At 32.6% G+C, this 27308-nt stretch overlaps 1 protein-coding gene across 2 annotated transcripts; it reads left to right on the top strand.

Moving 5' to 3' along the window:
* The first annotated feature begins 2512 nt into the window (after positions 1–2512).
* Positions 2513–26766, top strand: LOC127728697 (natural resistance-associated macrophage protein 2-like). Of its 2 annotated transcripts, XM_052236328.1 has the most exons (16): positions 2513–2635; positions 7884–8069; positions 8369–8491; positions 13282–13360; positions 14729–14876; positions 15521–15659; positions 16250–16405; positions 16643–16712; positions 17251–17357; positions 17665–17754; positions 18564–18593; positions 18785–19005; positions 20330–20405; positions 21341–21418; positions 26055–26087; positions 26466–26766. In XM_052236328.1, the coding sequence occupies exons 2-16, from the start codon at positions 7917–7919 to the stop codon at positions 26580–26582; spliced, it is 1620 nt and encodes a 539-aa protein (XP_052092288.1). In that variant the 5' UTR covers positions 2513–2635; positions 7884–7916; the 3' UTR covers positions 26583–26766. The 2 variants fall into 2 exon arrangements, with proteins under 2 accessions (XP_052092288.1, XP_052092289.1); XM_052236329.1 differs by lacking the exons at positions 26055–26087; positions 26466–26766 and adding an exon at positions 24411–26046.
* Positions 26767–27308: the final 542 nt, after the last annotated feature.

The following is a 27308-nucleotide window of genomic DNA, read 5'->3' as shown; positions in this document are numbered from 1 at the left end:
TATGGACAATAAGGGTGCAACCATTTAGTTTCAAAAGGGCGGCCTTTTTTTTCACGCAAAGGGCTTCAGCGCTATCAATCAAAATTATTTGGTCAAAAATTAACACTAGAAGGTATGGGGATAATCTGGATTCAGAATATTTTTTTGTCCTCTGCTTGATTAGAATATTTTTTTTTCATCAATTTGGGAATCAGAATATTTTTTAAGAAAAAAAACATACTCCATCCTGCCTTTTGAAGTTCAATGATCGTTCCCTTAACATTTTCCATCTGAACTTATTATTTTATTTTAGACAAAAAATATATGTAGGACATTCGTCCTGAACATGCATGAAATATTTGCCACTGGACGTTAAGCAAACAAACAATCAATATGTAGGACATAGTCTTGGTAAGCTGGCGTTCAAGGTAGCGCCTTCCTCATATTAAATTTATAGCGTATGCTACCATTTTTATGTTGAAAAGCATTGTGGATTATTTCTTTCAGACGATTTTTCAATTTCACATGGGGAATGGTGGTATACAGGGTTGAAAAATCAAAAGTTTTGAAAGAACTTATTTCAGAAAAAGATAAAAAGATCGAGATTTAAAACTATCCAGAAGTTCTTTAGAGTTTTTTTAGAATCCACATATTGTTAATACCACTACGCGAGTAAACAGTTTCACAGTATTTGTGAAGTTTACATCTTTATGTCTTGTCCTGTACATATTGTCTTGTCTTGTGTTAAACATGTTTGTAAAAAAAACACTTCGTCAATTGTGAATCTGTATCTATTTATGCTGGGGAGACCCCACACGTAGTCTCTTGCTGTTGGCAATCCTCTTAAAATAAATAAAAACATTAAATTCAAATATATTTTACTGGTGGTCTACGGCGCTGGGCACCGTGTAGGCGGAAAGGCATCACTGACTAACACAGGTTATATCTTACAGGATAGTTGCCCGAGTCGTCTACAGCACTGGACACAGCTGGTGGAAATTCGTCAGACTAAGAAAGGCTATATTTTATAGGATAGTTGACCGAGTAGTCTACGGCACTGGACACAGTGAGGGTTGAATTGCTACCACGTCACGGAAGTATGGTTTCGAGAAATCTCGCTGGGGAATGACAAAGTGGCTGATCTAACATTGTTGCGTTTATACCTACAATTAAGAATTTAATGCTTTTTTTATAATTTTATTGGGGTGTAAAAGCGTTGACCGAAGCACATATTGTATGAAGCGAGGAAGCCTTCACAAATTGAAACATGTTGAAATTTTGCATATTTTACATGTATTAGTTTGTTATAATATCAGTTTATGGGGTTTTACCCTTGTCCGCAAAGAACAATTATACGGACTTTATTTATAACGCCTTCACATATTGAGCTGATTTTTAGTATGTGAGTCATTTATGATGAGTTACAGATCTAGTTAATGTTTGGTTCCGCTCCACGAATTTTTGCCGAAATTATGGGCTTTGGACTTTGAAAATGTCGTGAAAATAACAGTTATACGGACTTTTTCTCTAAACGCATTCACATACTGAGCTGATTTTTAGTATGTTAGTCTACTATGATGAGATACAGATCAACTTTACGTTTTTTATGCTCCGCTGATTTTTGCCGAAATTACGGGCTTTGGACTGAAAATTTCGTGTAAATTACAGTTATACGGACTTTTTTTCTAAAAGCCTTCACACACAGAGCTGATTTTTAGTATATTAATCTACTATGATGAGTTACAAATCGAGTTTACGTTTGGTTCCGACCGCTGATTTTGGCCGAAATTACGGGCTTTGGACTTTGAAAATTTCCGACACATCTAGTTTTGAATTATTATTACTATTATTAGTACTATTAACTTCCTTCTGTGCATATGTGGTGTATCACAATATTTAACAATAATGACAACAGATTAGATAAAATTTTACGATTAACAGCCTTACACTAATAACATTATGATACAAAGAGTTTTGATATAAATTGATTATTGATGGTTTATGCATCATGTTATGGGATACTGTCACTGTAAATACAAAGATGAAGTATGTATTTTATCTTTTGCATTCTTTGCCTTAATAAATCATCGAAGATAAAAGCTAATATACTAAAAATATTAGGAAAATTAATGCCATAAATACTTCGATCAAATTGGTAATTTTTAAATTTCACAAACGAAAAAAAAATGACATCAAAGATCTTTTGCTGTGCATTTGAAACCTCCTGATTTTAACGAATATATAAGGTATGGAAAATTCAAACTAGGTTTTTGTCTTTGCCACAATTTCATTTGTACTACTTCCCCATTTTTGGTCCGTTTCAGAAAATTTAACTTAAAATTGTCGGTAGTGACAAAGTAACTGAGTTCACTTATCTTTATTACAAAAAATGGGACTTTGATCTGATGATTATGCATATAAATGACCAGCGATATAACCAGTGTACTAGATAACAGCTATATTCAGTTGTTGATATTTGATTTAAAGTTTTAATTACAATGGTTTTATATAGCTTTTGCTGAAAATTTTTATATAAAAATTGTATATACTGAAGCTTCACACAAAGTCGGATTTTGCTGTTTTGTATTATACCTCCAGAAAATATCAATAGGTTGGATTCTGACCTTCTGTGAACTGGTGTAAGCATAACTCTGAGGTAAGTTATTTGACTGACTGAGAGTTTCTACATTTGAATTTTTTATGAAAAAAAAACAACTTTGATATTGAACAACCATACACTTGGCTTACTTTGCATGTGAATACTTTTAGCTATTCGGAATTCCAAACGACAATAAAAAAAAAGTATTGCTCCATATTCACGAAAGGCAAATGTAATTTGCACGAATATGGCGCGCAGAGGATTTTGGAACACCAGTACTGAGCCGCACTCATTTAGCCAACCGATTTAAGAAATCGAAGACCTGCATCAGTCAGACCTAATAAAAAAAAACAAAATAATCACAGTCTTAGTTTTATCTAGCGATTTGTTACAAATGAAAAAAAAAAATGCAATTAATTATGATTGAGATTTTTTCAAATAGCCGTGCTTTACCGCTGTGGAATATAGAAAATTGGACAGCATACAAACTCATAAACAAGATGAATGAAAGGTACTTGGGGACAAAACATTTTTTTTTCTAAAATTCGTTATTTTTGTTTTCTTTAAATGTAAATTATTTTCGTGCTTTTTCTGTGTTAAACTTCCAAAAATATTCTCAAAATAACATTTGTTTACTTTTTACTATCACTTGTAAGTTTACTATGATAATGATATATAAACCTCTAATTATTATCATACTTAAATACTATGCATGATTAAGCTGATATAAAGGCAAGGATGATTTATTCCTGAAAATTTAGGACATTAAGCTTATTTCGTGTTTCACGAAATCTTATGAAGGCTATTTCACTTACGTTTTAACTTTTATCAGGAAATAGGTCAATGAAGGATGTTTTTATAATTAAGTAATTTGTTCATGTCACAATAGTATAAATGATCGATGTATAGGCTATACGTCTTTTGATCTCCGTTGGGTAGTTGTCTCATTAGCAACCATATTCTTTTTTGGTTTACTAAGTACGTCAATAAGACATCAACCAAACGACACACACAATAAAGAGACACCAGGTTGGTATGTTGGTGAAGTAAAATGTCATTGTAACGATGTACACTTAGAGATGAACTCAGCATTTGTAGTTAAGCATACGTTTACAACTCCTCGTTCAATCAAATTGTTAGACTTTACCCTCTTAGTTTCATAGTACATACTTTTCCCATGTCCTAAGAAACTATGCAAGGCTGACTTCATTGTATTGTAATCAAGGCATGTAACGATCAATAAGTCCAACTGACTATTTTGGAATGAAATTCTATGTTCTAAATTTAATTAAAGTAATAAGATTTTACATGATTTTCAGATATCATAAATGTTAAAATCACTGATTTACAAAATATATTTAAAAAGCAAGATCAATCAATGTTCTTAATACCTTGAACTAAGAACAATACAATTTTATCAGTAAATAGGTCAATGAAAATTGTTTTTGTAATTTAGTTATTTAGTCAGGTCACAATATTATGAATGATAGATGTAGGCTATACGTATTTTTTTTTTTGGGGGGGGGGGGGGGTCCGTTGGATATTTTGTTTCCAAATACAGTCTATTCCTATTGTCTCCTATATATAGTTAAACAAAAACCATTGCACCTAAATACTTAACTGTAAATAAACATTGCAAGATCTTGATTTAAAAGAATAGAAAAACCCTCTGACATGTGACTGTTCCCACTCTCCATATATTTACAAGTCATAAGGCCATATAATTACTTGTGATATAAATATAATTCAACATGAACATCTCCGGAAGGTGATATCTCATGGTCCCAAATTTAGAGAGCCACAACACATCAATTGGAACCATAACTTTAAAGTAATAATAGATTCCGTTGAGGATTACATCAGAGAATGGATAAAACGAGAAAAGGCTGAACCCGAGTGTTGATTTATTCCTATTTCTTTGATAAGACATTTGTAGTAATAGGATTTACAGACATATTGTTTGAAGCGAACAACAACATATTTGTCGTGAAGAGACTTCAGACATTTCACAGCCTCTTTGTCCCTGAATACGGTCTTAGGTCGAACATTTACACGGTTTCTCAACTTGTGGATTCCACGTTGTATCAACGGCCTAATTGCTTTTAACCTTTCTGACAAAGTGTATTGGATACCTAAACTTCACAAAGCTCTACAAACAACAGTATATTGCAGTCTCATCTGCATGTTCTACCAAGGAACTATCCGAGATTAAAAAAGAGTTTGTCCGCAGTGAAAAGAGGATTACAGAAATACTGTCACACTGTTTACTCGCGTAGTGGCATTAACCATATGTGGAACTCACAACGAACTTCTCGGTCATTCTCTGGATTTTTTCTTTATCCCTGACACCACCATACCACATAAAAAAACTAAAAAACCGTGTTAAAGAAATAATTCATAATGCTTTCCTCCATAAAAATGATATAATTCTGCATTTTTTGTTTTTATAAAAACAAACACGAAGATAAAACATGCTACACCGAAGAACAAGTGATCAATATGCTGGAGTTTCTCATTGACAACATATTTGTTGAATTTGGAGGTAGAATAATTTTCAAGCAGATTGTCGGCATTTCATTTGGGAACCAACTCTGGCCTACCTTTTCTTATTTTAAAACAAAAAGATCAAAGAAGTTAGATCATTTAATTTCACATACAGGTATATTGATGATGTTTTTTTCATTAACAATCCAAACTTTTCTGACTGGATCCCGGTAATATATCTTCCTGACTAGAGATTAAAAAACACAGATACAGCTTCCCCCGCCTCATTTCTATACATTTACTTCGAATTTGACAACAGCGGTCATCTCAATACTAGAGTCAATGAAAAACGAGACGATTTCAATTTTAAAATTATAAATTTTCCTCACCTTAGTAGCAAAATATAAACTTCACCACCGTATGGAGTATATATAACCGGAAGAAAAGTGACATTGGGAACTTTTACCATAATTCGAAAAGTGCTTTATATGAACTCTCGTTTTAGATGCAATATTTATATGAACTCTCGTTTTAGATTGGATATTTCTATGAACTCTCGTTTTAGTTTTAAATTGAACATTTCTTGATTTAAAATGTTTCTTTATTCTTAAAATAAAGAAACATTATATTTAAGAATAAAGAAACATTTTAAAACAAGAAATGTTCAATTTAAAACTAAAACGAGAGTTCATAGAAATATCCAATCTAAAACGAGAGTTCATATAAATATTGCATCTAAAACGAGAGTTCATATAAAGCACTTTTCGAATTATGGTAAAAGTTCCCAATGTCACTTTTCTTCCGGTTATATTCTCCACTACTTCCCCGAAGTGCCCGGGTCCTCCACCAATTATAACCCCGTGAATTTCGGTATAACTCCGTGAATTTCGGCACGGGTTACATTAAAGTCTGTAGGTCTATAATCGACACTGTGGCTGCTTTAAACGCAAGACCATATACAATATATACAAATTTATTCACATGTGGACAGCTTGAGAGCTAGGGGAAGACTGCCCAAGCAACCGTTTACAAAACATAAATTAAGTCAAAGATAAGGGTATTAAAACATTATAAAAGGTTTTCATAAAATATAAATTATTGTCCAATCTTATGTAATAATAATCGGATTATTGTCCTCCGGCTAAACTTGGTAAAATAGCGATAATTGCTTCTTTTGTAGTTCGAGTGTTAGATACATGTATTATCTTTAGCACTTTTGACAGCCATCGGATTAAGTTGTAAAATAGTAAATCTATAATCTCTTTGGGTATTTGAAATAAAGAAACATTATATTTAAGAATAAAGAAACATTTTAAAACAAGAAATGTTCAATTTAAAACTAAAACGAGAGTTCATAGAAATATCCAATCTAAAACGAGAGTTCATATAAATATTGCATCTAAAACGAGAGTTCATATAAAGCACTTTTCGAATTATGGTAAAAGTTCCCAATGTCACTTTTCTTCCGGTTATATTTACATTTCTCAACCCCATACGGTATTCAAGAGCTTGCAGCTGCTACTCAGACTTTGTAAAACGTCATCGGTGTTAGTGCAAAAAAATTATGAGCCAATGTTTAGTCAAAGAGTGTCTCGTCGTTTTTTCTCAAAACGTTCATCGGAAAGTACCAAGACCTCATAGATATATATTCAGTGTCTACCTTTTTATTTACTTTACAGTTTTCCCTTTATTTGTTTTCGTGGATTTATATATCTGTTGGTCGAATGACTTTTGACGTGACTCGGTATTTATGCATCCCACTATCGGGTTGTTGACTTTTGGCGTTCCTGGTGCAGGTGTTGTTTGTCTGTGATGTATACGCAGTTTTGGTTGCTGGATTACAATTATTGTTACATTAACCGATTATGTCTGTTTTGGTTGTTCACCCAATTTTGTCAATATAACGCAACTATAAACAACTGTCATACAAGTGGGAGGTTAAGCTAGCAATAAAACCAGGGTTAACCCACCATTTTTCTAAGGAAAATGCCTGTACAAAGTCAGGAATATGACAATTGTTTTTCACTCGTTCCGTTGTTTGAAAACGTTTGATTTTGTCAGTTTTTATGGACTTCCTCTTTTTGAATTTACCTTGGAGTTCGGTATTTTTGTTATACTTTTTTATTATTGGGAATACATGTAGTAACTTAGTACACAGAAAAGTATGTACTATGAAACTTTTTAAAGGGAAAAACAAGCAATTTGATTGGACAAGAATTTAGATATGCATGAATAAAAAAATCAATAAAAAATCGCATAAAATGCTGATGATGACGATCAATTTGATGCCTTAGATTGAGTGTTACGTGATGATGATGTTCGTTTTTCCTATGTAGTGAGGTATATATTGATTATACACCTTTCAGCGGCGTGTAAATCAACTCTTGAAAATATGATAAACTTTTATGTGCTCACATTTGTTTAAAAGTTCGAGTATTGTTATCGTCTCATTTGAATATATCAATAAAATTGAGAATGGAAATGGGGAATGTGTCAATTATGAAAAACCCGATCAAAGAGCAGAAAATCATACTGTCTCTTTCCCTTGTAAATGGGAAGACCTTATACACTTTTTAGTTTACTTTTAGGTATGAATCTTTTCTGTTATGGTTTCAGACTTTCAGGTTATTTATTACAAACATCGGTTTCAGTAACTAGGACCTATATATCCAAGAAGGGTTGCAATCCTATATAAAGTATTTAATTTAGCATCAGGAAACCAAAATGTTTGACGGACGAACGGACGGGTAAAAAACTATATGAATAGAAATTGCGGTCGGAAAATATTACCAGTTGAAAACAGAAATCCATCTTTTTTCAGATATTGCGTTAGCTCGGGAACTTAAAAATTAGCATGGCAGAAGAAGAGAAAACTCCAATAGTGAATGGAATAAATGTTAATAATTATTCAAGCTCCTTGGATGTACAAGCCCCTACAAATAATTATGAAGCTTCAAGAGGATTTGAAATCACTCCAGGACAGGTCAAAATACCTTCATCAAGGGATGTAAGTAATTAAAGACCAGCATTTAGAGAATCTCATATGTTCCTTTCAATTCTACATTTCATTTAAAAGTCTCATCTCTCAATCATTAACAGTGCAACATTCCATTAGGGGTACAATATAGATAAAGGATAGATAGCCATTCTATATAGATTTATAAATTTGATGTCTTTGGAATTAAACGTTGTTTAATTGATGAGTTTTTAAAACCCATTATGGTTGTTGTATTATGTTTGTATTGATTAGCTGTTCTTACAATGTAGTTATAATGTATTCATTTCACTTTTAAAATTTTTTTTCAGAAATCTTTCAGTTTTAGGAAACTGTGGGCCTTTACAGGACCGGGGTTTTTAATGAGTATAGCTTACCTTGATCCAGGTAACATAGAATCTGATTTACAGGCTGGTGCTATTGCCAAATACAAGGTAAAACGTTGTGTTCTTTCATAATACTTATAACGTCACGGTACCCAAATTACATCGAGTACCCAAATTACACCTATTTAGCAAAAATAGCAGCTGAAATCTTACAAGTTTTCCTAAAGACTAAACAGTTTGTATTTTTGAGATTTGACACTATGCACGTCTTTCAACATAGATAAATATATTTGAATATACACAAAACGTTCACAGTATATATCAACAGATGAAGTGTTCACTGGAAAAAGTAAAATGTACGGAAACGTCGCCATGCGACGTCCACAAAAAGTCATCTTTTAAAAATTAGCAAACAAAATATGTTACAAGCATTCATTTCATAAAAAATGAACAGTAAGCATGGACTAATATCAAATTGTTCTAAATATTTGAAGAAATAAAACAAAAGATCTGTTATTCGACTTTTAAGGATGTGAATTTAAGCATGGATGCAATTTGGGTACTCCTCATTACAGAATCATGGATCGTTTGAAGGTTCGTTCAAACCCATTTTTCTATGATTCATTATGGATTCAAAATTGAATTGGTGGAGCCATATAGTAAATAATGATACATCTGCAAAATAAACACAGAATGGAAACTTTTGTCTGGTTCATAAAAAAACGTAGGTGAAAAAACTGTCAAAATAGGTGCAATTTGGGTACCCTCAAGTTACATGTACAAACCATTGTAGTCCTGATGTTAAAACATAAGCGAGTTAGCAAAAGCTAAAATATAAACAAATATACCGAACCACAAGGAAAATTCAAAACGAAAAGTACCTTATCAAATGGCAAAATTAAAGACCTAAACACATCAAACGAGTAAACAGTTTTATATAAGTCAACTACTTTACATATCAATATTTATCAGAAAGGTGTTGTATGATTGCCAATGACAACTTTTAACCAGAGAACAAATGACGTGAAAATTAGCAACTACTTAGTATATATAATTCTATTAAGAAGAGTCTATCATGATATGAGATATTGAAGTAACTTGGGACTTTTGAAACCAATTTTTGTCGCAGAATTTCTGGTAGATATAGAAAAAATATTATGATTTAAAAGGTAAATCATCTTTTTGTAGACCTTCGTTTGGTAATGTCTATTTACACCAGTGTCAATATAAAAAAAATTCATTTGTATATTCGGTCAATACTTTTCATGGTGTCTATTCCGTTATGTGTGAACATTTGACAAGATTTATGAATATCTGAAAAAAATAAGATATAATGCGGTCCACAGTTTATCCATTTTTTCATAACTAAACAAAAGAAAGAGCTTATACTTAAAGCGCAATACAAATTACTCGCTTAGCTTGGGCACAAGAGAGAAACAAAAAATGTACCAAGCATACTATTGCATTGGTCTAGCAAACTGTTAGGAAAGGAATAAATAATTGGAAGTGTATAAATATAGATAACAATTGTTGGTCAAACTTAATGTCGAAAAAGTGTCAGAGTAAAGGGTAGTCACACACATGATGTTATCATTTCAAACTGCTCATTGTACTTATCAATTAAAAGTAGTAGATCTAACAGTACTTTTTCTAGAAACCATACAATACATATTGCGAATGGTCATACAGAAGTCACTTTAGAATGTCTTTCTATAAATGTGATCATCGCGATATCCTGACTTGTAAAATTAATATTGTCAGTCTGGAGAGGTGGTGAAGGTGATAAAATCACTAATGAATGGCACAATATAGTTGTACCTCAAGTATGATCACTGCCTGTAGTTGTACAAGTGATACAATCACTAATGAATGTCACAATGTAGTTGTCCCTTAAATGTGATCACTGCCTGTAGTAGTACAAGTGATACCATCTCTAATGAATGCCACAATGTAGTTGCCCCCTAAGTATGATCACTGCCCGTAGTTGTTCAAGTAATACCATCCCCAATGAATGTCACAATGTACTAGTAGTTGTCCCTCAAGTATGATTACTGTCTATAGTTGTACAAGTGATATCATCACTAATGAATGTCACAATGTAGTTGTCCCATAAGTATGATCACTGCCTGTAGTTGTACAAGTAATACCATTACTAATGAATGTCACAATGTAGTTGTCCCTTAAGTGTGATCACTGCCTGTAGTTGTACAAGTAATGCCATTACCAATGAATGGTCACAATATAGTTGCCCCTCAAGTGTGATCATTGCCTGTAGTAGTACAAGTGATACCATCTCTAATGAATGTCACAATGTAGTTGCCCCTAAAGTTTGATCATTGCCCGTAGTTGTTCATGTAATACTAGTACCATCACTACTGAATGTCACAATGAAGTTGTCCCTAAAGTGTGATCACTGCCTGTAGTTGTACAAGTGATATCATCACTAATGAATATCATAATGCAATTGTCCCTCAAGTATGATCACTACCTGTAGTTATAAAAGTGATACCATCACTAATGAATGTTACAATGTAGTTGTCCCTCAAGTATGATCACTGCCTGTAGTTGTACAAGGTATTCTATCTTTAATGAATTTCACAATGTAGTTGTCCCTCAAGTTTGATCACTTCCTTTAGTTGTACAAGTGATACCATCACTAATGAATGTCACAATGTAGTTGTCCCTCAAGTGTGATCACTGCCTGTAGTTGTACAAGGTATGCCATTACTAATGAATGTCGCAATGTAGTTGTCCTCAAGTATGATCACTGCCTGTAGTTGTACAAGTATCACTAATGAATGTCACAATGTAGTTGTCCCTCAAGTGTGATCACTGCCTGTAGCTGTACAAGTGATGCCATTACTAATGAATGGTCACAATGTAGTTGTCCCTCAAGTCTAATCACTGCCTGTAGTTGTACAAGTGATGCCATCACTAATGAATGGTCACAATGTAGTTGTCCCTCAAGTCTGATCACTGCCTGTAGTTGTACAAGTAATGCCATTACTAATGAATGGTCACAACACGACAATTGGAATATATGTGTGGTCATCTGTGACACAAATATCCATAAAAGTCAACCAAAGCAGGATGGCGTCCGTGAAACTTTCGAAGGTATGACTTCAACCTTACTACTAGGAACCATGCGTCCAATCGTTTCCTTGGAAGCAGCATCACACTTTCAAAGAAATCATGTCAAGAAACACAAGCTCTGGAATATCGTATCAACTGGAAGATATCTATTCTCCAAATACAGGCGCTGCTGGGGCTGTTGCTATATGGCAATGGGAAGTTCACAATTGGAAACTGAAATCAACTCTTTTGTCGAACAGTTTTGTTCTCAACCAACAATCATTATCAATTTTTAGATGTAAATTGAGATAAGAGGCAGACTTGCCTGTATCAGTGGTGTTCTTTTTTTATGATCGATGAGATAGATGCGTTCAACATAGTCACCAAATTCTGAATTATTTAGTGATAGGACATTATCTATATGACGGAACCTGAAGTTAAAGAAAAGGCATGTTTTCATTCTTGCTAAGAAACTCCTGTATGAAGTTTGCCTCATATGAATTAAGGAACAAATCGGCAAGAAAAGAAGCAGATTTAGTTCCTATGAGAATACCAATAGTCTGTTTAAAAACACATCCGCAAAACGCTACAAATATGTTGTCAATAAAAACATATCAAGCATACTGATGTGTCTATGTTGGCATTTATTTTTCCTTTTTAAACACAGTTTGACGAGTTTTTTCAACCTGTCTTTAAGTTTATCTAGTTTTTCAATATTCAACCCTAAACTTTCAATATCAGCCAATGGCTATAGAAGAACAAACGAAAGCTTTAGATAAAAAAAGCACACCACTCTATGATACCAGAATACAGAACTTTTGTGAATGGCCAAACGAACGTATTATAAAACAGAATGATTCTGTGTTGTCATATCATACATGTAATTCTGAAGGATTCTGTGTTGTCATATCATATCAATGCTACGCGTTAAAAATAATCATTAAATACCAGTTCCATGTACAGGTTGAAAAAAATATTACTTGATAGATATAAGAAGATGTGGTATGAGTGCCAATGAGACAACTCTCCATCCAAGTCAAAATTTAAAAAAGTAAAGCATTATAGGTCAAAGTACGGTCTTCAACACGGAGCCTTGGCTCACACCGAACAGTAAGCTATAAAGGGCCCCAAAAATGACTAGTGTAAAACCATTCAAACGGGAAAACCAATGGCCTAATCTATATAAAAAACGAGAAACGAGAAACACTTATGAACCACATCAACAAACGACAACTACTGAACATCAGATTCCTGACTTAGGACAGGTGCAAACAAATGCAGCGGGTTTAAACGTTTTAATGGTACCAAACCTTCACCCCTTTTCTGAAACAATAGTGTAACATCACAACATAGAAAGACACACTATAAAATATCAACTGAAATAGCTTAACTCAATCAAAGGACATATTAACACCAATGAACATACAATGAACAAATAAATTTGACCTATGATATAATGCAAATACAAAATAAATAAACTAAGGGAAGAATAATAAAAGTAACATGGTATATCGGTATGAAATGTTAAACAATTTAAGAAAAACAATATGCTCGAACAAAACTATCAGCCATTTGCAATTATTTTAAACACAGGTAAATGAAAATGATTTTGTTGTTAGGTATACGTGTACAGTTCCAATAGAGAAATGAAATATTTTTACAAAATAAATAATTTTGATGTTCATAGTACGAAGTGAAAATTTATAGTATAACTATTTATCGTTTTAGAGAATCAATAATCTCAGATGTAATTAATTCTGCGTACCATTTCAACGTCAAAATATGTGTTTTTGGTTATTTTAATATAGAATTATTTATTGTTTCAGTTAATATGGGTGTTAATGTGGTCCACAGTACTCGGGCTGATACTTCAACTATTGGCTGCAAGATTAGGATGCGTTACAGGTATGAACCAACATAGTTTTACAGCATGATCTCTTTTTCTTTTTTTAGTGATTTCAAGTTGAAATTAAATCTTATTTATTTTCGGCATGTGAGCTTATTACAGAGCAAGATCGTGTAATTCACTGGTAAAGCGATTGTGAGATACTTGCACATGAGATTGTAGCCATACAAAATTAACCCAACAAAAAGAATCCATTTGTCTGCTGTTGAAGACCGTGCATGTTGGCCTCTATCTAGAAGATGTTTGCCTTCTCGTATCATAGGATTGTTGTCTTTCTCTTTGACAAGTAACCCACATCTCATTTTATCAACAGTAAGAGATCACCAAACTTCTTTCAACAACCATGCAGAGACGTACGTACATTTTTTTCTTCTTCTTCTCGTTATAAGTGCTACTTCTGGCTCTCCGACACTCATTGGCAATACATCTAAATGTTTGGTTTTTACAAAGGTGACTTAACTTCCCGTGGAAGTTTCTGAAGTTGCGTAAAAAAACCCAAGTATTCTTCAAGTCATATCAGGTCATGCCTAATGTACACTCCTATGTATTTGCCGCCTGCAACTATCTCTAGATTGTGAATGTGAATTTGGTATTTGAATCAAATATATGGTCAGATCATATTATTTCGTAAAATATATGAATTCGTACTATGCATGCTTTTTCAATGGAAATTGTGACATCACAATGCATTCTTAATAGCACGAAAACCCATAATATACGAGAATATTTCTCTTCTTCGTAATGTTGATAATACACCGCAGTGTTCTTCAATAAACCGAAGAAGCGTACTCGATAGCAATAAAATACATTCGCTCCAACCATTGCTAGTATTATGACCGTATATAAATTTGCAGTGAAATGAGAGGATGAGAGTTTTTTTTTCATGTTGAAGGCTTTACCAAAAAAGCAGCAATACAAGTGCTGCTCCTTAGTTTTTGTCATATGCGTATAATGATTTTGTGTCATTTATTAATACACCATAACCGTTCCTTTCCGTTATTGGAACGCTAACTAAAACGCGTGTTACGTCTCGCGAGATAAATACGATGTTCAATGGACATACGATATTTTGTTTAATGTCAGCTGGTATAGACTCAGCTTATGAACTATTTATTTAGCTAAAATGGTTTACATGCACTGGATAATATTCAATATGTTCTTGTTTAGTAACTTTAGGCCTAGGATATGAAATTGATGTAATTGAGACAACAATTCCAAAATAAACAGGAAATAACCATTCATCAACAGCTAGCGCTTATAATTTTCTTTTACTCTATAATGATAATAAGTTCATTTTAGGTGTATGATCATAGTAGTCTCAACTTTAATTCAATGACTAAGATTTTTGTTTAAATTGAAATTTACAGGTATGAATCTAGCACAAGTGTGTCATCTAGAATATCCAAGGTTTCCTCGTATCACCCTGTGGTTAATGGTTGAAATCGCCATCGTTGGAAGTGATATACAAGAAGTAATAGGATCAGCTATTGCTTTAAATCTATTATCCAATCACAAGTAAGAAATAAGCATTTAATGACTATTTAATGATAATCGTATTATTCTACATATAAAGACATTTTTTAGCAGTATTGATTGCTTAAATAGTAAACACAAATACAAATATCAATGGATGATTTTTCACTCATATGAAGGGATCTGAATTAAAATTTATGCAACTGACTCATTGTTTATGTATGAATTTCAAGACCGAGCTTACTCCTAAATAGAGGAAATGTAAACTATGTAGGTGCTGTTGAATATTAGCAGCAACACATGATACTCTAGTTAGCAGTACAGGATACTCTAGTTAGCAGTACAGGATACTCTAGTTAGCAGTACAGGATACTCTAGTTAGCAGCATATGATACTTTGATTATCAGCACACAATACGATAGTTATGGTTGACAAAAATATATTCATTCAGGGAATTCAATATAGTAATGTGTTCTATAACAAATTATCATTAACTCCACGATGTACATATGTATATATGTGCAATTATACTAATACAAAAAAGCATTTCAGGATACCTGCATGGTCATATGTCCTAACATATGCTGACCTATACATGTCTTTTGGTTATTTTGTGTGCTTGGTTGGTGTCTCATTATCGTTTACCCCAAATCTCCTTTTATTCATATTACAAATAATTATTTCAGAATACCTATATGGGCAGGTGTGTTGATAACTGGTGTTGATACCTTCACATTTCTGTTTCTGGAAAGTGCAGGGCTGAGGAAGTTAGAAGCATTCTTTGGTGCTCTTATCACAACAATGGCTATAACTTTTTTCTATATTGTAAGTAATACAGGTAAAGGTCAACGAGAAGAATGATAACAACACCTACGGTCATAATACAGACACCTTTACCCTGTAAAATTGTTTTTAGTTTGTAATTGATTTTTCGTGACAGCTACACTAAAAGTTAGTCTTGATGCGATGCGTAAACGTACCTGTCATTTAAAAAAAAAATTCTAAAGATGTGAATGACAAAAGACTTCAATGTTCGACAGTATCTAATTCCAATAGTATAGTTATTACACTGTCTATATCTTGCAAACAATTTCCCTAAACAATAGAAAATGTAGTACAGCCTTTCGCAGAGAAAATCATTACGACTTGAATAATTTTGGGAAGTATTTATGTATTGCCGAAAAAAATTGTAATTGTTGAATGTGTATATCATACTTCAAGATTGTTAAATTATATTAATTAGTATCATGCTCCTAGATTTGTTTTAAATTGTATGAATTGTATTAATGAATTACTATATTGTACTATGTGATGTTTACTATTATATTTAATGTAATATAATGATGCCTATAAGCTGTATTGCTTTCGAAATAAAGAATATGTATATACTGAAATAATACATTTCATTATTTTAGTATGTGAAAATTATGCCAAGCCAAGGAGACATTCTAATTGGAATGTGGTTTCCATGGTGCGAGAATTGTGACAAAGACTCCATTGTACAGTTAGTAGGAATTGTGGGAGCAGTCATCATGCCACACAATATATATCTCCACAGTGCTCTAGTTTTAGTATGTTATTTATAAATAATTCTTAGATTTATTGTAAAGTAAATACAAAAATTGCGATTCATTGATAGTAAAGCTATTTTCAATTTCTGAATAAAAACCAGAAATAAAGTTTAAGTACACACAACTATTTTTATATCTTTGAAAACGAATTTTAACATAAATGTCTTGAACTATATATTGTATTTGAAATAAGTCTGGAACTTTTATAAAAATTATAGTAAAACTTTGTTCTTGTAGACAAGAAATATTGATAGAACTGACAAACATGAGGTGTCTGAGGCAATCAAATACAACAGTATAGAATCAGGTCTTATTAATTGTCTAAACTATTCTTCTACAACCAAGTGTTATCTTTATACACGATATATCTTTAACGTAAATGTATATAGCCAACCCAGATCCCTATTGCACAGACGAATAATTTCTAGCTGACGTTTTCTAAGCAAGCCTACGTCCAGTCTCAGACCTCTGTATATCTTTATTTTGCACAATAAACGCACTTAGATTTGTTTATTGAATCTGTCAACGCAAACGTACACATTTACCTGATTGAACACGTCCAGCTTGTCTTTAAAATTTGTCTTTTAGTTCAATAGATTAAAACAGCTACACACAGTTTGTATTTTGTTTCAATTGCCAAGAAATGTTAGAAATTATATTTTGTTTCAATTGCCAAGAAATGTTAGAAATTACATTTGTTAATACACAATATTACAGATAATATATATTTGATGAATACTTTTGATATAGTTTGCACCCAATTAATATAACTATTAGTTGAGTGCCTCTGTTATTAGTTCTCATCTCTACCCCTCTATGTTTTTTTTCTATAATTATATTTTCAGCAATAGCATTGTTTATATCTTTTATCATCAACCTGTTTGTGCTAGCTGTATTTGCTGCAGCTTTCTCGGGTCCAACTTTCAGAGAGACAGCTAGTTTACACAATGCTGTAAGTAAATCATGTTTTATGCATATTTTCTACAGTAAACCTTAGAAGGACATTTGGTCATAAGAACTGAAATCTGTTTCTTTTAGTTAGAAATGTGATCAAAATCCTAGCAGTAAATTAAAGTGTATAATTTTTATTGGATATCAATGACATTTCAGTGCAAAAGTTCACATTGAAATTGTGAATTTAGGTCATTTCATTGATTTCTCTGTTGAAAACAGAAAATTACAATTACTGAACGTAAGAGCATCATTTAGGAAACTTTTCTTGTCATTTTTGAAAGACTTTTTAAACTGCAATATTTTAGGGCGCTTGGTTATACGAGCAATACGGGCTTGGTGTAAAGATTATTTGGGGTATAGGTATCCTGTCTGCTGGTCAAAGTTCTACTATGACGGTACAGTATAATAGAAGTCACAAACACTAACAATGTTCAATAATGGTTATAGATTATTTGAAATAATATCACAAGACCATATCAATAACACATGGTATCGCAAATAAACAACATGTTTGTTTGTCGGAGTTTTATATTTACAAATTATATACAGTATAAAGTCGACAAGGGGCTTATAACATATAGAGTGACTCATGGTTCTAGACTATACTTAATAATGCATACTTGATACTAAATGTTTGATAATTAAAATATTATTTGATTTATAAATGTTTTTCCACTTGTAGCTTTAACATGACAAAAATAAGTATCTTTTGTCTAACCATAAGATTATGAACATATATGAAATATAGATAAAGGTTAGTTCTAAAATGAGTCTAACCTCAGACTACTATAACACTGTGTTATAGTAGTCTCAGGTCTGACAGTATAGTAGCTTTATACAAATATTATAATACATATACACACAAAAAAATATATTGTATACGATACAAGATGATGTGGGGTGGGTTTAAACCTAACGACATAAAAAAGACATCAAGAAATCAACACACGGTCCTAAAAATATTTCCAGGTGTATATACAATATGTCACATTAACCTACTTTTCAGAATATTGACAAAATAAGTTCACTTACCCTATTCTAATACAATCTTGTAGTTTTCTTTAAGAACACCATTTCGTTTTTTAACTGAAGTCTTCTATAAAATTTACAAATAGAAGGTGATACTCATTCTCCCTGATACCCCATGATTCTTTTCATTTATTCAAGAATATTTTTAAAATAATTTTTCATGGTATTATTTCAGGGAACTTATGCAGGGCAGTTTGTAATGGAGGTTAGTATGATACATTTTTATATAAGAATTTTCATAGTGAATATAATTTTTTGCTGGAAGATCTCATTCTTGTCAGACGAGAATACTCTTTGCTGATGATTCTTAAGCAATATAAATGCAAAATGAATATCAATTTAAGGCAAGCCATATAAGTATTTGACAGTTTGTAAAAGTATACAATTATTTTCCAGGGATTTATGAATATAAGATGGTCAAAATGGAAGCGGGTTTTATTGACTAGATCTATTGCCATGGTACCAACAATTATTGTGGCTCTCATAGCAACCAATGACCTTGATGCAATGAACAACTGGTTGAATGTCCTCCAGAGTGTACAACTTCCGTTTGCTTTGTTACCTGTTTTACACTTTACGAGCAGTGAAACCATTATGAGAGAGTTTAAAAATGGAAGGTAAAAGTATACCAAGCCAGAAAATAATATAACTAGTCACTGGTGTGTGCTTCACACCCCCAGCTATAAAATAACTTAAAAAGTGAGGACATCTTTTCCTAAACATTTACTTTACATACCTAATACACTTTCTTAATCACTATGAATATGAAAATAAGGAGATGTAGTGTTATAACCAATGAGACAACTATCTACGGACCAAAAGGAAAAAATTGGAAATAATTACAGATCACATTTCTGAAATCAACAATGAGCAAAACTTAAACCGTATCGTAAACTATAAAAAACACCGGTGTGAGAAAAATGTGAAAGAACCCACTGTCTTGTGTATATTACAACAATGTAAAAAAAGCAAATATGGCAGACAGCAACCAATGACAACCACTAGATTACATGTTCCTTGCTTGGGTCAGGCATATACATAAAGGTCGTGGGTATTGATATGTTTGTTAGAGCTCAAACCCCTAAACTGAGACAGTGGTGTAATAGTACAACATAAGAACCAACTAAAAATCAGTTGAAAATGGCTATACTCATCAGATCGGTACTAAGCACAACACAAATATCAGAAAGACACAAGACAAAAAATAAAAAGTACCAATTTAAGAGTACTCAAAGTTAAAAAGTCCTACTAGATAAACTATGTTCTCTCAGATTAAAATGTCAATCAATACACTTCCAACGGATTAAGTGTAAAGAGTTTACTTGTTATTACTGAACTTTGAGATACTGGTAACAATTTTAAGAGGCAACAGTAGTTTACCGATGTTCAAATATCATAAATCGATTAGGAAGAGACAAATAAAGGTAACACATATAAACTGTAGGAATCGCAAGAACCCCTAAAGAAGACCGGGATCGACAACAGGGTAAATGTAGTCGACAGTAATAAATCGATTTTCAAAAGCCTTAAACAAGAAATTTGTATCTACGATACCCATTTTCGTAGAAACAGTTCTGTATAACGAGACGATGTATTCAATTTTTTAATAGAGCATGGGGAAGTGTTGAAAAATCAAACGTTTTTATATTACTGCAAGATTGTAAAAATTATGATTGAAAGTTTTGTAGTAGATCTTTGGAATTTTTAAGAATCCACATCTGATTGACACCGCTGGTTGTATATACTTCATCACATATTTCTGAAGGTCATCTTTTACTGTAGAAAGAATGGTGGTTAGAACTGTAGAAAAATGTTTATTTGAACATCAAAACGACCGGCTATATGACAAAGAATACGTTTTTTTTCCTTCTTCATTTTTAAGCCATAAAATAGCAATGTACACATGTTTCATTTCATATAACTTTTTTTTTTCTGTTGTAGAGTCATGAAGATTACTGTTTGGAGCTTAGCTATTTTAGTTATGGGGATTAACTTTTATCTTGTTATAATATCTGTGGTATGTTTGCATGTATCTTACAGGAAGATAATATCCCATGAATACATTCAATGTTACTATTGAGCCTAGGAACATTAAAATCCAAATATTACAATGAACATTCCAAATAAGATGAATGCATGTGCTTGAAAAACAGGTTAAAAGTTGACCCAAATGTAAAATGAAATAGTCAACTTTAACAATAAGATAAAATTTATATCCAATAGAGGACCTAGTATGGGCAAAATCAGAACAACGATTAGCATATGCAATATTCATAATATAGATATAAAAAAAAAACAGCTCAAATTTGGAATATAACATGGTTAATAATCGACCTTGATGTTCAGTGTGTGTTTACTATGCACCAGAAGCCGCATCATATCTATTATGAAATAAATTTGATGGTTTAAGTCCTCCACGTGACGAATGTCAATGAACAAAGCTGTCCAGATTCAGGAGTCACCATGGGCAAGTCCTTAAAGAACACTCAACCAAATAGACATAATTCATATAAATAATTAAGCACTTTCCAAAAATTATATACCGGTATATATACGTACATGTTTTAAAAAAATATCATTTAGTCCTCATTGTGGCTGATGCAAATGGACAGGTATACCATGCAGTCATTCAGATTCAATGGTCACTAAAGGCAGGTGCTCAAAAGAATTGGATAATAAGAGTTCAACAAAAAATATATCGTTCACGAAAAAAACATAAGTATAATAGCCGACATTTTGAATGGTTGTATGAATTATGTGGTAGATACATTTTGACTCAATAAATTATATGATTTAGTTTACATGATTATAATTGAAAAATATTGAACTACATTATATGAGACATGATTCAAATTTACGTGTTTTATATTCCTTTGACAAGGATCTTTAAAGCAGTTTACTTTGCAATTTTGAGGGGAAAAATGATTTAAATTGATTTATATTTTTTCTTAGGGAACCGGAGATCAGTGGTGGGTTTATGTTATCTCTGTTATAATAATATGTGTATATCTGGCCTATGTGGCATATATGGTGAGTCAATTAGTAATAATGTGTATATCTGGCCTACCTGGCTAATCTGATTGGTCCAATATTAACCATGTGTATGGAAGGGTTTCAAAAAAAATAACAACATGCTGTAAAAATTGAATATAAAAAGGTTATGAAGTTATGTTGAATCAAGATAATAGTCCATCATGGAAAAGATTGGTATGAAAGATTTTTGAAGAGATAAGATACCAAAAACAAACTGACAAAGCCATGAAAAAAACCCAAAAAAAAACGACCAAAGGACAATCAACAGTATACAAAAGACAACATAGAAAACTAAAGACTGAGCAACACGAACCCCAACAAAAATCGGGGTGATCTCAGGTGCTAAACATGTTGCACCCGCCGTGTTGCTCATGCAAGTACAAACCGGGGAATTCTTTTTACTATATTACATTAATAGTTAATTAAATTTGTCTCCTGAACTAGAGATTAAAGAAATCACAGATACAGCTTCCTCCGTCTCATTTCTAGACATACATCTCAAATTTGACTACAGCGACCATCTCAGTAGCAGAATCCATGACAAACAAGACTATTTCAATTTTGAAATCATAAATTTTCCCATCTTAGCAGCAATATTCCAACTTCACCCGCGTATGGAGTATACATTCTCAACTCATACGACATTTTTAAGAGCTTGCAGCTGCTACTCAGCCTTTGTAAAACGTCATCGGTGTCTGAGGAAAAAATTAATGAGCCACTATTTTGTCAAAGAACGTCTCGTCCTTTTTCTAAAAAAAATCATCGGAAAGTACCGAGACCTAACTAATACATATTCAGGGTCTACTTAACAAATAATACAAGATGGTCGTAAGTTATAGATTCTATGTACTGAAGTTGTGTATCTTTTATTTATTTAACAGTAATTTATTATTGTGTGATTATGTTCCTTTTGGTCGTATGATTCTTCACGTGATTCGGTATTTGCGCATCAAGCTATCGGGGTTTTTGCTTTGGGCGTTCATGGTGCAAGTAGGTCCAGAGGTGCGATTCGGACGAATGAGGTTTTAACGTTTTTTTCATTTTGTTTACCCTAGTATTACCCTAGATAATTCCCATTATCGGGAAAGTGTATACTAGTACGGCATTATTTTTTTTAACTGTATATACTATCAACTACATAAATGTTTTTGTTGGCGTCTTTGTCAGATTTACTATCAACTGCAATAGCTTATTTGTTGGCGTCTTTGTCATATTTATTTGTATGTGTGCTGGAATTCCTTAGTCAGTTATGTTTTTTGTATGTATGTGATAGATATAAGAAGATGTGGTATGAGTGCCAATGAGACAACTCTCCGTTCCAAGTCACAATTTGTAAAAGTAAACCATTATAGGTCAAAGTACGGTCTTCAACACGGAGCCTTGGCTCACACCGAACAGCAAGCTATAAAGGGTCCCAAAAATGACTAGTGTAAAACCATTCAAACGGGAAGTATGTTTACACAGTTTTGGCTGCTGGATCCCAATTATTGTCACATTAACCAATTATGTCTGTTTGGGTTGCTCACCCAATTTTGTCAACATAACTGAACTACAAGTTACTCTCATACACGTGGGAGTTTAAGCTAGCTATAAAAGAGATTTAAGTTACCATTTTCTTCGGGAAATGCATGAACCAAGTCAGGAGCATGACAGTTGTTTCCCATTCGTTCCGTTGGTTGATATAGCTGACTAACGTTTGATTTTGTTTTTATGGTTTTATGGACCATGGAAACCGGTATTTTTGTAAATATGTTTTCACATAAACATGTTACTTGAAGACAAAAGGTGTTGAATAGCACTAAGACCAACAAAAGTTACAAATGTGACGCGTAGTGTCGAAACTTCAATGAACGGATACTTATGCTACAGAGCACTTAATATCGAAGGTCTATCTATACCAATAGCACATTTAATAAGAAAACTTACAAATTGAACAATGCATTATTGAAGCATGAGTGAAGGAGAAGCTTATTTTTAAAAATAAATAGATGGACAGGATTTTTATGCAACAGCATATAAAATGTCAAACGTCTATGTTTATTATTTCTTTAAGAATACGTGATCACGGTCAGACGTACGCAAATTTGGAATGACAATAACTGATTAGATGGAGCACCATATTTTGGTAGAAAACGAAAATGCAAAGATGTCCATGTAATATCATACATCAAATGTCTGTCAAATATGTGATTGTGATATCATAATGCTAAAATCAGTCAGGATGTTCAAAGCATTAATACAACAACTGGATGATAATTCAGCAGTGTTCTGTTAGTAAAATGTGGTTTTATGTTGCATTTATTAATCTCGCTTGTTATATGGTCGACAAAGATTCACAACAGTAGTTGTGTGCACTAATTTTAGAATTTGCAATACTTCAAAACATTTTGTAAACAGAAAAAAACATTTAATATAAAAAGTCGATGTATTATGAACGATGGAGTGGACGCTCATTGTTCTTCTTGAAAATAACATGCTAGTTCAACAGCATAAGGGATGAAGCCTCGTTTGAATCTGAAATGCCAGAACATTTAATAGCTAATCTTATAATGGTCATTCGATCTTATCAGATAAAATCATAAGTTGTAGAGAACTGCACTGATTCCAATAATGAAGAATTGTAAAAATTCTGGAACTCTTTTTGATCGTCAACATCATTGTTGGTAGACCGATGTTTGAACACAGTAAGTAACCCAGTGGTCAATAATTGTGTATTCATAAGAAGCAGAATACATGTTCATTCATAGTAAGCCCTCTATATCAATTATATACAGATTGAAAAAAAAACAGCAAGATCTGAAAATTTGATTTTTGCATTATCTGTGAGGACGTCCATTCACTCCATATTGTTCATATTTTTATATAAGATATCTCAGTGAATTAAAGGAACATAACAAATTCTACGATCACCATAAAATTTGATGATCTTGGATTTTTTCTTGATCTACGGCAAAGCTATTCTAGTACTTATTTGTGGGCGTCTTTACAGTGCAACTTTTTAAAGGAAAAGAGAAACAGGAGGGATTAAATTAATAAGTCGACAACACCATGGCCAGCATAAAAAGAGATACATATATACAAGAGTACACAGCACATTATACAGAGAACTTAAGATTAAACGCAACACGAGCCCAACCATAAACTGGAGGTGAACCCATGTTCTCTGGAGGAATCGACAATAACAGTTCCACTAGTAGCACCCGTCATGTTAATTCTGTTCAAATCGGTTAATGAAAATAACTTTTACAGTTTGTTATGATGTTGTGGCGTTAAATCACTGTCCCAGGTTAAGAAGGGCAGGTGGCTAACAAATATGTTTAGACCCGCCATCATTCGTTATATGCAGTCGGGAACCCGCAGTCCAGTAGTTGACGATAGTCATCGCCTTTCGTATCGTTTAATGTTATCAACTTGAATTGTGACTTCAGTTTTCCCTGTAATATTATTACAAAATTGTTATCCGGGGCCTTATCTTTTTGTCGTTTGTTGGACAGTTGCCTGATTGGCAATCGTACAACATATTCGGATTTCTATACCGGTTATAACACACTCCGCAATAACAGATATGTAATTATCTTTTTTATAACACATTTTACATGTAAGTATCATGGCCAAATTTAAAAGTTTGAAGTGCCGTATACACAGTGTACATACAAATAATAAAGTTATGGATAGAATCAAAACAGATATTGAAAGAACATAAAAGCATCATATCAAACAGAATTGGTGAACTCGTATTTTCGGAAGGGAAAGCAGTTCATATTTTACTAGTGGAATCAGTCGTGTTGCTCATAAACAAGTAATGAAAGTGGTTGTGAGAACTGGAGGGAAAAGATTGCCTTTATTTCGCAATGTGAACATTGCATTGAATTCAGCAATGCAACATATTAAGGGAACTTTTTAAATTTAATTGACTATATCTTCCTCTTTTCAGTTATCTGAGCATATATTATAAATACATTTCTTGGTATGGACATGTACAGGAGTTAAAGATATTATGCCAGTGACAATAGGGTTTTGATTGCATTTAAACAGTCAGGTTACAAGTTGCATTTGGTGATGTTGCAATAGAATACCAGAGCAAAGGGCAGGATTTTGGTTATGAAACTGACTTGTAATGAAAACTTAACTGTTCCATTAAAAATAATTATATGGTCAAAAGTCAATTGATTTTTCAAAGACAATCAGATAATCATGTACACTTATCCATTTTGGGATTCTGTGTCTGTAACTTTTTTTCAGATTTGGTCGCTCTGATTGCTGCAAAATCAGACAAATATCTCCGGACACGGAATCCCAAAAGGGATTATCACGTATACATAGATATGAATATACAGACCAAAGTTTCTTGATTCTAGTTAAATGTGTTTTCGCTGCTGCAGATCAAGCATACCAAGGCAATGATTTCAGTTATATTTATTGTAGACAAGGCAATTAAATCAATGTTTTCATGCAGCTATGTTTTGGTATGGGACATTTTTCAAGCTAGAGAAAATATGTCTTACTTCGGCAACTAAAAATTAGTAACCACTCAAAACACTACTCTGTATTTTACTTTGCAGGTAGCTTGTGTTCAATAACATAGAAATTTAAATAAAGTTTTCTAGCAAATAATTTTGTCTGTTTTTTTCAGGCTATTGGTCCACACACGGTATTGAAACTAAAGGTAACTTAAGGATTAGGTATAAAGCTCAAAATATCAAATTGGATGGTATGCATTGAGAAACTGTGTTTCATTTGATTATTGAAATTAAGAATAGTTTTTATTTCTTAATTTTTTTGGAGGGATGGGGTTTGGGGGTTAGAAGTGCTGTACAAATATGCTTACTGTATCAAAATCCGGAATTAATCCTTCAGAAAAAAAATGTGTGGATTTTGGTTGTTTTTTTCTCACTTTCTGCTGTATATACAGCTTAACATGGATTAATACATTTTTTGCTGCCTAGCATGAGCATTAAGCATTAGCTTACATTATCCAGAAATCCAACACAGCAAACAAGCTATGTTTTACTTTGATTATAAATACATGTGTTTCTCATTTTAGATGATGATTGCTTTGAAGTTCAACCAAGACACTGAAAAAATTCAGAATGAAATTGAAAGAAGGGAAAATCTCAAATATACAACAAAGGAAGATCTCAGCTATACAACACCTGGATAAATCTACTTTAGATATCTGCAAGATACTTTCATTAGTTTCTTTCATATTGAAGTAGGAGGAGGAATCTATAATTAAGGTGCATAGCCTTTCAAATTTTTCAACAAAAGTTGCTATTGTTAAAGAAAGCTTTCTTGTGAAAAAACAGTATTTCACAAATAGAATAAATGTATGCTCTAGTAGACTATTCTATTTATTTGTATTGTTATCCTTAGTTGTTATTTGGTGGTTGGAGACCTACATTATACCATGTTTATAAAGTCACTTTCAAAATCATTATGATAGCTGTGCTAAAACTGAAAATATGTAAAATTACACAAATAACTTATGTGACTATGGACTTTTTGTGCACTATAGTGATATCATTGGTAGATGTAGAATTATTAATTTTTATATTTAAACATATATTATAACATGAAGTGATATACAACATCTCATACTAAAACACAATATAATTTTGAGAAGTATGGTGACTTATTGTTATTATGCTTTGTTATGTCTTCAAATTTGGCCAAACAAAAGACATGTGTGTTAGGATATTCTTTTTCTGGCTATCTATGCTCATGTTTTAGTAAAGGGGTCAATCTCCAATCTTCTTTTGCATGTCTACATTGGTAATTGGTAAAGGTAGTGGGGATTAATTCTTCATGAATATATACAAATTATATATATTAAAACGTTTAAACCCGCTGCATTTGTTTGCACCTGTGTGTTCAGTGGTTGTCGTTT

Source organism: Mytilus californianus, unplaced genomic scaffold (assembly GCF_021869535.1).
Source record: "Mytilus californianus isolate M0D057914Y unplaced genomic scaffold, xbMytCali1.0.p SCAF_2, whole genome shotgun sequence".
In the NCBI taxonomy this organism is placed as follows: Eukaryota; Metazoa; Mollusca; class Bivalvia; order Mytilida; family Mytilidae; genus Mytilus; species Mytilus californianus.
Note: the sequence above shows the minus strand (reverse complement) of the source record. Positions and strands in the feature narration are given on the sequence as shown.

Bases quoted from the DNA above. Each gene is read 5' to 3' on its own strand.
- LOC127728697 (XM_052236328.1), top strand. From the start codon at position 7,917: ATGGCAGAAGAAGAGAAAACTCCAATAGTGAATGGAATAAATGTTAAT. The intron at 16,406-16,642 runs GTATGTTATTTA...TTGTTCTTGTAG, and splicing joins TCCACAGTGCTCTAGTTTTA to ACAAGAAATATTGATAGAAC. The intron at 18,594-18,784 runs GTTAGTATGATA...ATTATTTTCCAG, and splicing joins CAGGGCAGTTTGTAATGGAG to GGATTTATGAATATAAGATG.